Source organism: Ananas comosus, linkage group 2 (assembly GCF_001540865.1).
Source record: "Ananas comosus cultivar F153 linkage group 2, ASM154086v1, whole genome shotgun sequence".
Lineage (NCBI taxonomy): Eukaryota > Viridiplantae > Streptophyta > Magnoliopsida > Poales > Bromeliaceae > Ananas > Ananas comosus.
Window position 1 is genome coordinate 14,775,181 of NC_033622.1, and position 14,317 is coordinate 14,789,497.

At 32.2% G+C, this 14,317-nt stretch overlaps 1 protein-coding gene across 1 annotated transcript; it reads right to left on the reverse strand.

The window, feature by feature from the left end:
- On the reverse strand, positions 620–9,884 carry LOC109706608 (cleavage and polyadenylation specificity factor subunit 3-II). Its single transcript, XM_020227551.1, has 14 exons — positions 9,725–9,884; positions 9,412–9,589; positions 8,997–9,069; positions 8,400–8,517; positions 7,534–7,607; positions 6,935–7,071; positions 6,410–6,473; positions 5,772–5,837; positions 5,622–5,691; positions 3,895–3,999; positions 3,649–3,790; positions 3,431–3,527; positions 1,520–2,818; positions 620–975 (listed from the first exon to the last, which is right to left on the reverse strand). Exons 1-13 carry the CDS (start codon positions 9,747–9,749, stop codon positions 1,892–1,894), a joined length of 2,076 nt encoding a protein of 691 aa, XP_020083140.1. The 5' UTR covers positions 9,750–9,884; the 3' UTR covers positions 620–975; positions 1,520–1,891.

Consider the following 14,317-nt stretch of genomic DNA (forward strand, 5'->3'; position numbering starts at 1 on the left):
GCAATCATATTAATTAATGATAGCTGCCCCATGGATTCAGTAACGAATCGCACCAAAACCCAAGCTAGGTTATGTTTTAATGCTGTGGAAAAAGAAAGGCCCATGCCATATCCGTTTTCATAGGAATTAATAATAATTAAGTGGGCCACCATGAGCTTCGTGGCTTGTCCTCCAACGCAACTTCGCATGGTGCCTGAATCAACACTTCACGCAATGTGGCGCTTGATCGGATTAGCGTGAGGCAAATTGATATGCATCTGATAAACAGGACGACAATTAGACCAAACAAATCTATTAACTATTAGAAAGTTTTTTAAGAAATTATTAAATATTTAATATTAAAAACAAAAGTTGACAGCTCCAGAAATTTACCCAGAAATGCTCAAACGTCAGATTAAATGTTAAAAACTTGGCGAAACAATCTTTCATTTCTGGAATTAAGTTTAGTTAAAAAGAAAATAACATCCTGTTAAATATAAAAATATTTAAACACAATTCTCCATAAACTTAGCTTGTAGAGTACAACACCTGTTTCATATCATTTCATACATCCTTCTTCGCAATTCTGCTAAGTTTAGTATACACCAGTTAATAAGAAAAAAATTTAGTTTGTTGCAGCTTAGTTCACAAAATTCAGATTCCATTGCAGTACCGTCATTTCATAATGTCAATTCTTGATCAATGCAACAATACATACGACCAGAAAATGCAGCAATCATGGAAGCTGTAACGGCCATGCTAAAACCATGTTACAAGAAAGTCGTACAAGCAAGGGCGAAATAATATGCTTGCACGAGGAAGCCGGAGTGTTTTCAGCAAATGCTGAAGGCTTGTTTTACAATGTAGCATGATTGCATAGACATTAAAACATACATTAAAAAATTACTGATAATTCTAGTCAACTCGAAAAGGATAATATTCTCTTTCGTATGCTTCAACGAAGGCCCCTGGAGTAAGAGACAACCACAGGAATAGCTGCAATAAAATGGATTACATGACAATGTTAGAATGTGGAGGAATATTAAAGATCAAATTTCAGCTCATAACAACCAATACAACCAAGAAACCTGTGTACCCTCCAACTCATTAACAGATGGAGGGTATATTAGTGTACTTTGCTGAGGGTGCAGGTGGAATATCCTCGTATATAAAATATTGTCCGGCTTCTAATATTCTATTGTTCCTATGTTTCAACCATAAAAAGCACCATGTAGGAAAATTAATAAAAATATATAATTTGGAAACTACTTTTTGCAGTTAGCAATAAAAGTAGATCGGATTTTAGTCAATCTAGCCTGAAAGAATTTATTTACACAATATGTGTAGTTGGGTTAAGAAACAAACTAATGCTATGATCTTCAAATAAACCCGAGATAACTAAAGCCTGTTCAACATTTATTGATCCACCATAGAACAAGTCCGGCTTTAGTAACCGAAGATCTGTTAATGTATCTGTAAATTGGTACTAACTATTTTAGTGCATATTTCATGGCTTTTTGAAACCAAAATTAAATATTACCTCTGCATGTGCAATCCTTGCATGCCCTGAGGAGTAGATCAACTAGTTTTGAACATGGCACACACCAAATCTTCGAACAAGTGTATTCTTAACCTTGCACATAGTTGGATAAGCCCATTCCAAGAATAAATAACACATCATGACACTTCAGCACTGAACAAACATCAAAGTTTTCCTCCTCTATCTCAAAGTAAACGAGCTGCAACCGAGCAAAGTTACCATCACATTTATATCCCCCAATAAATTGATACACACTGTAACTTATCTTTGACCAAGTTATTAGCAGTGCAAACTGGGAACCATACCTCCATGTCCTTCCCCAACAAATAGTAGGTAATATTTTCAAACAATGATATTTTTTGCTACAAACAACTATTGCAGATGCTCATTAGGTGCCTCCTCCTGTGCCAAATTTGAATCTTGGATTGTTGAATCTAAATTATTTACTATCTCTAGACACTTGCTGGCCAGATTTTCATCATGCATTGACCAACTACAGCAGAAATAAATTACCGACGAACTGCAATACTTATTTTGGTTTGTCCGAAATGGGCAATCTTCATTTGAACAAATACGGATTCGAAGAGAATCTAACTGGAGATGATCAGAAAAAGATTCAATATACTTGCATTTGACATGACTACTCAATTTCTTACACAACAATTGAAGCGTAGTATGGTTAGCAGCGTGAGGCAGAAACTGTTCCCGGTTACTCAGCCGTACAGGAAAGCAGCGCGCAAATTGAACCACATGCTTTTCTGCACCCAGCATCTGCAAGAGCTCATCCTTGCTGACAACCTTTGCAGTCTTACTTTTTTCCATCACTAAAATGCCTTCGGTAAGATTTTCATCTCCTGCCAATTCTGAGACTTCACAGTTACTGATACTAGCATTGGATATGCAATGCTTGTCTTGGGTACTATGTAAGTTGGCATTACAGCAACTTGTGATGACCATCTTACTGGCATCTATTTTCGTTCCTGAGACTTCACAATTATTCGTACTAAAATTCGATATGCAAGGTTTGTCCTGGATGCTATTCAAGTTGACATTGTGGCAACTCCTCATGAACTGCCCAGTGGCATCAACTTTCACATTTTGACTAGTAGGAATAAGCACGGTCTCATTGTTTGCTGGATAATAGCAGGGAATTCCCAGCTCAGATTGAATTCTTTCTGTTAAAGAGGCCATTTTAGGCTTCTCTCCGTGCACGAGGATAACATGTTGAGGGAAAAGAAAGTCGATTAGATCCATTATCCCTTTGGCATCTGTGTGAGGACTGAAAGATAGCTGATGAATCTGGTGCTAGCAGAAAGTTCAAATGAGAACATGAAAGATATGTATTCTTGCATCAGAGGTTCAAACAAAAATAAGAATACTAACAATAGATGGCCCATCTCTAAGAAATAGCTAAAAACATGCAAAAAACGGCTCAAAACTAATTCTACTTTCTTTCCAAAAGGCAATGAACAAATAAGATAGTTCTTCCACAACGCTCAATAGAGTACCTTGCTCGTCATATGCAAACTGTGCAAAAAATAAAATAAATAAATTTAAATAAAATAATATTAAAAAAATTCTAGGAAGGATAAATGCCAGAAAAGAATGTAATATGATGTGCATTGTAAGTTTAAATGTTAAATTTTGCTAGAATGTTGTTCGTGCAGCTATAAGATCGGATAATTTATATTATTTAGAGGAAACTTTAGGGAATCTTTTGACATTGGGTGCATGCCATTGTGTATTATGGCCTTAGTTAGAATAGGCTGCATATATAATAATTAGCATTATAAGTTCAAGCAAGTCAGAAGAAGCAACTTATTTTATGTAATAATTCTATTTTCCCTTTTTATTATTACTTCTAAACCAAATCAACTTTCATCACATTAGAGTATGAGGTTGGGGAAAGACCTGACATCTAACATCAATATGGGTGTCCGCATCCAAATCAATTCTGGTAGGTTTACCTGACATCAATTTATGCCCTATGGTTCCAGCAACGCAGTATCTGCATAGAGACGAGAGAGAAATAAACTATAAACAATTATAGCCATATGACAATCCTTTCCAGCAAAAGAAAAGAAAAATGTTATATGACAAAAATCTGAAACATAATTTGAGAAGGTTACCCAGGAAGTGTAATTAGGTTCTTTTCAGATGGAGCCCAGTGTTTGAAGACTTCAAGAGAAAATCCGCCACTGATCATACCAGGAGTAGCGAAAAGAACACATGGTCCAGGTGCATTTATAAGTGAGCGCTCAAAAGAGCACACTGTAATGTCAAAAAAATTAAGGTGATGTTAAGTTTGAGAAAAGTAGCATAGTTCCACAACAAGCAATGTTCATTACAAAGTAATTCAGTTATCAACAAAGTACCATGCTTGAAATCAAATGGGTTGTGTTTTGTGTAATTGTCTTTGATCTTTTGACTGGTCCATCCAATAAGCATCTTGTAGTACATATTAGCTTGAATGGTCAATCCTGAAAAATGGCACACGTAATTAGTATCACAAATATGGAGGATGTAACTAAATGGTACAAATTGCTAACAAGACATATATTAAACATACAGTATCATATCACTTTTGAGTTACTAAAAATTTGTATAATATGAATGGCCTACAAACTTCAAGAATCTGACAATGTTCCCTTCAACTACTTTGTGTTAAATACAATTTATCTCTGGAAGAAACCAGCTTCTTCTGAAACTTATAACATATAATCTGGTGTGTAGCAGCAAAACAACACATACAACCCTATTGCACCAGCAATGGATTAATGGCGCTTGGCTCTGGTGCTTTTTCCGTTGTGTAAAAGTTAGCAGATTTTAAACTTTAAAAATTTCCTTGGGATGAATCCTAAAGGGACACAATGAATTTCCATCAAAATAAGCTTAAGAAACAATAATGGAGAGCATCTGTACCACAATGCCATCCACATGAATCACCTGTTTCACTAGCAAGCAAGTTTGTTCCAACATAACATATTTTCGCTATTCTCACCATCTTGCAAATTCCCAGTATAGAGTTTGCATAAAGCCAAAAGGTGTATGTAATCGACATCAATTCTAGCTCCTCGCTTTAGTATAAGTTAATTTATTTTGCAGGTAAGTCCTCCAACTTACACCAACAACAGAGACTGATGAACCAGTTAACTTAAGCAAACCAAAGGATCTCCATCCAATCCAAATAGGCAATGTTTCCACATGACCCAAAGGGACTCTCATTCTTGGACTTCAGATTTCTTCTCTTCAAGTTCAATCAGCTTGAATTTATTAATTCCCTTGTGAACTACTTACTACTATACATTCACCATGTACAAGGATCTTAGTTCATACAAAGATTTCCCCTAAATGATATGAACTGCTATTACTTCTGACATGTCAAAAGAATAACAAATAAGCCTAAAAGTAGCTCAGAGAAGTCATAACATGAGGCACAATAGAAGAAAATAGCATTTCTTCATCAATCTACACGGTAATTTCTGAGCCAAGGCTGTGGCATGCACCACATATAGTCCAGCATCCCATAGGAAGCTGCAGGCAAGTATTCAGCAGCTTGCTTATCTCTTGGCTAACATGATTATCACATGCTAATAGAATGACTTGTCTAAATGCGATTGCTTTAGGCTCCAAAAGCTTATAGTTTAGGGTGGGAAAAGGCCCAAAAATTATTCTGTCTAGAAAGATTTATTGCATAAAATCAGACCTGCTTAAAAGATTTATCCTGGATAGAAGTCATATTCCCATGCTTATTTCCTCCAAACGACCTTTTTAATGGTAGGGAAAAGAATGACCAACAAACAACAAATCAGCTTTAAATGCAGGAAGCATGCAAAAACAAGCGGGCCTGGAAAATTATGTATTTCTTTCAAGGGATGACCTGGCACATCTTCACGTTAAGTTGATTAAATGATTGTAACAAATTCAGATGTTAGTTTAAGCGTTTATAATGTGGTCACATGTTAGCTGAAGTATATATCACGTGGTCACAATGTTTGAAAGAAAACATAAAAGTTTCCTAACATATCCAGCTTTAGGAGATCAGAAACATGATTGTCATTCACCAAGAAACAAGTCAAAAAGGTAGCGTGAAAAATCATACCGGCAGAAAAGTAGATAGGAACATTCAAGTTCATTCTTTCCCAATAGTCATCCAACAATATGCAAAGCTCCTAATGCACATGCAAAAAAATTATTATAGAAATCTAAAAAAAATCTTAAGAAAACAATGAAAAGACATAGTGAAAATTACCTGGGCTCTCCCCAAGGCAAATGTTGGGATAAGAACTTTACCTCCTCCGGCAACACACTTATGAACCTAAAAACAGGCTTCCAATTTCAAATCAGCAAAACAAAAGTGAAACTGCATAACTAGAATTCCAAGAACAGTGTTATATGAATATTAGCACAATTGATGCACATCCTACTGAACTATATGCACAATGGTTCGCTCAAAGATTTTACAGAAACACAGGCCATATTAATTTATGTAAGATTCTGCTTAGGTCGACTGATGTATCATCTTTCACAATTGCTGAATTATGAGCCATTCTTTTTGGGCCTTTAGATTTCTGTGATATCTGTATTGCTAATAATATATATAAGAAAAATTGATAATAAAGAACAGCTACAGGAAAATGAAGAATTATGGCTCATACAAGAGATCAAACCAACTAGGCAGCTATTTCAGCAACAACTGATTAGTCAGGATCTCTGTGACTGCTTAGAGCGGAATGCTCCTCTGTAAATGGGACAAATTGAAGCTGACTAATGGTAGCACTTCTATCAAATAACAAATTTGCATGCCCACACAATATTGTTATAGCAAGGACGAGAAAAAGAATAATCAGATAAAGAGCAAAAATGTGTATGATGAAAAGGTCAGCATACAGCTTTCAGGAACTCCCTCTCTCTAGCATATTTTGAATCCCTAATAGTTGTCGCATATGTAGACCTAGAAGAAAGAAAAAAATAAAGAAAATTAACCTTAGCAAGTCATGCAGAAGGAGAAAAGCTGTGAGAATACATAGGCGAGAATAGTATAATCAAGAAGGCATTATCATAATTAAGTGTGCAAAAAATAAATCAAAGGTATAGCAAAATCAAGATCATCGAATTATGGGAAGGATTAGTGCAAGCCTCAATTACTATAATCAATAAGTCTAAGACTCTTACAATCTTAGTTAATCATGTCTCATAATGCAGTGTAAGAGCAAATCAGTCTTATCAGGCAAATGAGTAAGAGCAGCAGAGAAATGATGACAAAACATTTAAGTAATAGTATATGTATCTGACATCATTAGTAAGACCGGTTAATTTGAACTCCTAAATTGACTATTAAGCTGAAATATCAGCATATTCACAACACTAGTTTAACAAATTCAACAGATATAAAACATTTAGGATTCAGCATACTCTGTTATCAAAAGATCCAACCGCAGTCGATCAATTTGAGCTGCTCCAAGATGCCTATCCGGTGTCATATTATAATCACCAGTGTAGACCATGGTGCTACCTCCGACTTTTGCATAAATCATTGCAGCTCCTAAAACCTTGAATTAAAAATAATCAGTAAAAAACTAAAAATTGGAGAAAGAAACAGAAAAGAAAATTAATTCAAGCAAAAAATACGTGAATGCTTGAGAATGATAGCAATAGCAGAGTAACTAAAAGACAACCAACTTATCAAGGTTGTACGATTAAATATATACAGAAAAACAAAATTGACCTACAATATATAACATAAAAAATTAGATTCGACCATACATGAAATTACATGGCAATGGCATTCTCCACCGAGGCCTAGTTTGGAATGCTTACCCCATGGCAGCTGCTTTGATACTTGCAAGCTACACAAAAATCTAAGCTTAAGAGCCCTAAAGCACTAAAAGCGGCTGTTGTAGGTTAAAGCATTCCAAAGTTTCATTCACCGCAACAAATAACAAATGAAGAAGCAGTCAAGTAGATAAATCATTGGCAAAGTTTGACATAAAGCAAAAGAAAAGTTGACATACATGCCCAGCATAGTAGGCACGAATCTGAAGATCTTTGTCGACCTGAACTGTCTGCTTCAAATCCAGTGGAATAACTACAAGGGAAGATGATACAAAATATCTTAGCTTTGACATACAAAAGAGTACATAACTAAGATAAAGATTTCAGAAGAATCAAAGTAACATATCTGAATCGTACTGCCAATCCTTTGCAAAGATACATATAATGGAGACTATAAACATATAACAGAATAACCTGTCATTTACATATATACCTAATCTTGAACATTAATGTGTACAACAAATAGTGAAAATTCACTTTATACTATATAGATGCCATGGGACAAGTTATGTACAATGATCTATGTTGTAGAACAAAAGAATGTGTTTATTTTATGTTCTATATGTTTGTCCCAGAATCGCATTTGAACGTTAGAGAAAAATATGGGCATGTCTGCGTGGAACCTTGCTCCCCTAGTTTCATAAATAGAAGATTCTAAAACTATTTAACCCTCATTTCATGAACACTTGTGATACCGGAAAAGACCTAAAACTACAATTATAGCCCCGCATTCAAGGGAAAAAATGAGTAGAAATAGTAGAAGATCACATAGAAATCAAATATGTGAAACTAAGACATTTTTTGCACAATTAGTAGAACACAGACATTGGTAGCATAGGACACTTTTCGAAGGAAGGGAAAAAATTATCTCTAGGCAAACAAAGTAATATCTCATTTTTAGCTCAAGCAGAGGTTATACATAATATAATAAAAGCTCTCTGCAATACAGGGAATGAATTAAACCGAAAAAAAAAAGGGTTTATGCACAATAGGAAAGCACCAATAAAGACTGAATTAAAAAAAGGAAAGGAATACTAATAGATACCTTTCCTCATACATTCCATAATGTGATCATAACTAAATTGCTCTTCCTCTCCCCTTCGTTCAACCATTACTTTTCGATAATCTTCCAACATTATTGGGGCCAAAGCCTTAGTTGGATACTATTTGAAACACCAAAAAAAAGAGCATAGATAAGTTAAGACGTAAATTTTGCAAGCCAAAACAAACAAAACTATACAGCTATATTTCTTCTTGATGTGCATTGTGCAAAAGATTGTAATCGAGATGATAAAGAAGATGACAACTATAACAAGTTAACAATGCTCTGAAAATTTTTTTAAAAAAATTGCAGAATAAAAAACTGATAAAATCAACCAAAAACGAAATCCAAAAGAAGGCTTAAAAACTAGGCAATACACACGATACTATTAGATTAGATAGTCGAGTGTTTAATTGTTGTCATCCCCAAAAGGCAAACCTGTTAATGTTCCCTTGAGTTATGAATGTTTGATCAATCAGAAAAAATTGGATCCCAAATAGCATACATAGAACTGATTACAGTCAATTCATAATTGCAAAGCATTAAGGTAGAAAAAGCTTAGCAAACTAAAAAAAAGAGACAGAATATCAATGATCTCACCGTCATGTAAATGGGTCCGTGATACCCACAAACCTCCGTAAAGTAAGGAAGGGCCCCAACATGATCCAGATGGCTGATAAATGTTAAATTGAATGAATTTATATTAAAATAGGAATCAAATTAAAATCGGGCTAAAGAATAAGAACTACGATGAAACTTAAGTATTCTGGAAAATAACTAGGAGATTGCAATCTCCGAGCCACCTAGATTAGGTAGGTCTCTAGGGCATAAATATTACCCGATGATCTGTTTACCGAAAAATTCAGAGTAGGGCTAGAAAAGTTACAGAACAGCTTAAAGAACCAATATAAAGATTTCGCTCCTGCCTTTAACAGGTAGTATAGGCATAATTGATACAATACCTCAAAGCAATATTGAGAATAATAAACCATGACAGGGTGAATAGAAAGATTACAAGTGTGTTATGACGACGCATGTGAGGGAGGAGTCGAAGTCCCCTGTCTCCGATATGAGGGAGAAATCGGGGTATCTGCGGCTGTCGAGGTAGCCCATGTGCATCCCGCAATCGAACATGATCTTCTTGCCCCCGATCGAGACCACGACGCAACTCTTCCCCACCTCTTGCCCCGCTCCTGAGGGTTGCGCGAATATTAAGGTTTGGGAGAGAAGAAATAAGCAAGAAGATGAAAGAGAAAGGAATCGACGCGCCATTGAGAGAGGAACTAAGAAGAAGAGAGAGGGAGGGAAGAAGATGATGGAGATGGTACCTAGCACGAGGCATTCGATCGCCATGAGAGGAGGGACTGATTTCTTGTAAACCCTAGACAAGGGTTTTTGGCGACGGAGCTACGAACGGTGAGACGCGAGAGAGAGAAAAGAGAGCAGGGGAGGAGGGAGAACACGACGATGCACGGTTTAAATTGAGAACGTTCGGGGGTGAAGGGTTTAAACCGACAAGTCGTACAAAATAGCAGAATTATTTTCTTCATATAATTATTTTAATTTACGCGATTTATTTTTCCCGAATAAGTGAGTTTCACAGTAGCGTCTCCAAGTCGAAAATTACAGTTACACCGTATACGGTCGGGTCCTCAAATCCCAGCCGTTGGTCCGTGTCGATATTGACCGTTATTTAGTCATTTTGATGAAACAACATATATAGATAAAATATATTTTTTTAGAGAAACATATGAGATAAAAATAGAACTATTTACCTATCTAGCTTCTTTACAAAAAAATATTCCCTATCTAGCCTCCTTTTGAAAAATATTCCCCATCTAGCCTCATCTTCAAAGATTAGAGAAAAAAAGAGAAATTAATTCCTTTAATATATATTAAAGGGTTAAGTGGGGGAGATTATCTTTTTCTCTCTCCTCTTCCATTAATTTTTATATCAAAATAATCTTGATCTCATTCGGCCTATAAATTTTATGTTTTAATGTATTAAAACCTAAAGTACGAGAAATTCAAATAGTTTTGGATTAGGACCATTATAATCAACTCCTTCCGAACCATGCATAATATTTCCATCAAAATATAAAAAGATTGGAATTGGTTGATGCGCTATATAAAAATTTTCTATTTTAAAATAAATCGATATGAAATAAATTATACGCAAAAATTAGAGAGTGAGAAAGGATCTCGGGAAATAGGAGAGGAGAGAGAAAAAGATAATCTCCCCCACTTAACCCCTTAATATATATTAAAGGTATTAATTTCTCTTTTTTTCTCTAATCTTTGAAAATGAGGCTAGATGGAGAATATTTTTCAAAAGAAGGCTAGATAGGGAATATTTTTTTGTAAAGAGGCTAGATAGGTAAATAGTTCATAAAAATACTGTTCGTGTTGGAGAGGTGCAATCTAAAAATATGTTCACCGGAGAGAAAATGCAGTGGCTTTGATGATGATGGCAATAGTTTTGAATGATTGGCACCAAATTAAATAGCTTAGTGAATAAAGAAACACTTTGGGGTCGTTTGGTTGGATGTAGTTGCAGAAACAGTGTAGTTGGAAATACTTGCAGTTGCAAATGCTGCAGTTATAACTACACCTAGTCTGTTTAGTTTTACGCAGTTGCAACTGCTGCAGTTACATTTCTTCTGTTTGGTAATATGAAGCTGATAGTTGTATTTATGAATTTTGTCACCTCTTCAGATAGAGTGGTGAGGTTACCTTCACTAAACATAAAATAATTGTATAAATTTATTAATTATTTAAATTTACTATTTATAAATAAATAAGTAGATATATATAATATTTTTATATTTTTCAATAATTCTTCAACTTATTAATCGACACATTTAAAATTTTTAATTTATTTAATTTTAATATGTAAATCAAACTTTAAAAATTTAAACGATTCTCTCATTTTTTTTTTATCAAATTTAATAATTATAATTAATTAAAACTTATTAAATTAACATACACGATCACATTCTATAAAAATTTAGAAAAAAAAAACTATATTTATATTTTAAATAAAATAAATTTTAAAAAATTAATTTTTTGCACAAAGCTTGTATTGTCTAAAAAATTTTATTAGTATGAGTTTATTTATAAGTATTTTTATTTATCTATACACATATATTATTTATTTATTTAGCTATTTATTTATTTATTTATTATTAATAATTTGTAGGTGATCTTATCCCTCACCAACTGCTGCAGTTGGAACTACGACCAATTTGAATGTAGTTCCAACTGCAGCATTTGGGCCTTCTTGTGCAGTTGGAACTGCAGCAGTTGAACTCAACTATATTAAACCAAACAAAGAAATTGTGGCTGCACGCATTTGCAACTGCACTGCAGTCAGTTGCAAATGCATACAACCAAACAGCCCCTTTATGTTACTGCAGCTTCGAAGATTATACCTCTCTATGGGACCGTTTGGTTGGATATAGTTACAGAAATAATATAATTGAAAGTATATGCAGTTACAAATATTACAGTCATATTTATACCTAGTTCATTTGGTTTTATACAGTAAGAACTGCTGCAATTATATTTCTTCTGTTTGGTAGGCTGCAGTTAAGATATATATTTGTAAATTTTGTCAATTTTTAGATAGAAATGTGAGATTACCTCTTCTGAACATAACATGATCATGACATATTAAAATTATTAATTAAAACTTTTATATCTATATATAATTTATATATTATAAAATTAATTATGAATTTAATGAATTTTAAATGTAAATATATTATAGATTTTGTCAAAATAAAATTTAAGATTTTATTGAACCAGCAGATTGGGAAAACAAAAAGAAGTATATGAAAAAAAATTATTGAATCCTAACATACGTTGTTAAACCCTAAAATATATTTCATGAATAGATATTATTAGAAAAAAAAAGTTTTAAAAAAACGTACGAAAAAAAATCACACTTTATTTATTTTTTTAATTGATGAGCCGACTTTGGCCCAATTGCTGCAATTTGTACTGCAGCTAATTTGACTGCATTATAGTACCTTTTTTTTTTTAGAGAGATAGGTAGTACGCTACCCGCTTCGTTTATTTTATTTAGAAATAAACTTAACTGGAAATGTGAATCAACTAGGATTCGAACTTGGATCTCGGGTACTAACCACAAAGTACTTTGCCACTTGCTCTAGGGACGGTCGGTGACTGCATTATAGTACCAACAGCAGCAGTTGGGCCTTCTCGTACAAATACAACTGCAGAGTTGGACCTAACTATACTAAATCAAATAAAAAATTAATAGATGCATACATTTTCAACTGCACTGCAGTTGAAAATGCATGCAACTAGACAGCTTAATGTGTTGCTGTTTTTTGTTATACTCTTCGGCTGCGTTTGGTTCGGGTATAAATAAGAACTGCTAGTTCCAGGGATAGGTACAAGTTCAGGTATAAGCAGGAACTAGACCAATTTTGCGTTTGGATGAAAATTGAGTTGTTCCTAGGAATAAGGTAAATAGTGTTTGGATGGTTAGATTGGAACAAGAGGAATAAGAGTTATAATTTGAAATTAAAATTATATTATGTAATTAGTTAACATCAAAATATTACTTAAAAATAAATAAGAAATTAATTATTAATAATTAATTATAAATAATAATAATAATAATTTAATAATTAATTATAAATAATAAATTAATAATATTAATTATCTAATTAATAATAATAATAATTAATAATAATAATTATTAAATAATAGCAATTATTAATTATTCTTATTAATTAATTATAAATAATAAATTAATAATAATATTGATTATCTAATTATTAATAATAATTAATATTAATATTTATTAATAAATAATAATAATTATTATTATTTAATTATAAATAATAAATTAATAATAATATCCATTATCTAATTATTAAGAATAAGAATTATTAATTAATTATTAATAAATAATAATTATTATTAATTATTAATTATTAATTATAAATAATAAATTAATAATAATATCGATTATCTAATTATTAAGAATAAAAATTATTAATAATTATTAATAAATAATAATTATTATTAATTATAAATAATTAATTATAAATAATAAATTAATAATAATATCGATTATCTAATTATTAAGAATAAAAATTATTAATAATTAATAATAAATAATAATAATTATTAATTATTAATAATTAATTATAAATAATAAATTAATAATAATATTGATTATCTAATTATTAAGAATAATAATTATTAATTAATAATGATTAATAAATAATAATAATAATAATAATTATAAATAATAAATTAATAATAATATCGATTATCATTAAGAATAATAATTATTTATAATTATTAATAAATAATCATGAATATTATTAATTATTAATAATTAATTATAAATAATAAATTAATAATAATAATTATCTATTTATTAATAATTAATTATAAATAATAAATTAATTAGTTATTTAATTATTAAAAAATTAAATAATAATTTAAATATATTAATTAGATTAATTAATAATTTACTGTCATTAAAATTAAATTTAGATTTTAATTAACCTTGTTCTCATCAAGGAATAAGCTTGTTCCACGAAACAGGTGGAATAGCAGTTCCAGACTTATACCAGCTTGTTTCAGATTTTCAGGAACTACGATTCCCGAGAACCAAACACACCGTTTGGGAACAAAGGGGGGAACAAGAGCTTATTCCCCCCCTTGTTCCCGAACCAAACGCTACCTTCAAATCTTTGATATGGTATAAATGTAATTAGAACAATTGTTATTGTTTTAAAAAGTCATTTTTAGAGTGATCCATAGTTGAGAGGATTCCACACCTTTTATTTATCCTTAAAATTTGAGCACTGCTATTTATACTACATACACCTCCTCATCCAACGGACAAGGATTAATCTTTGTTTTGTTAATTATTT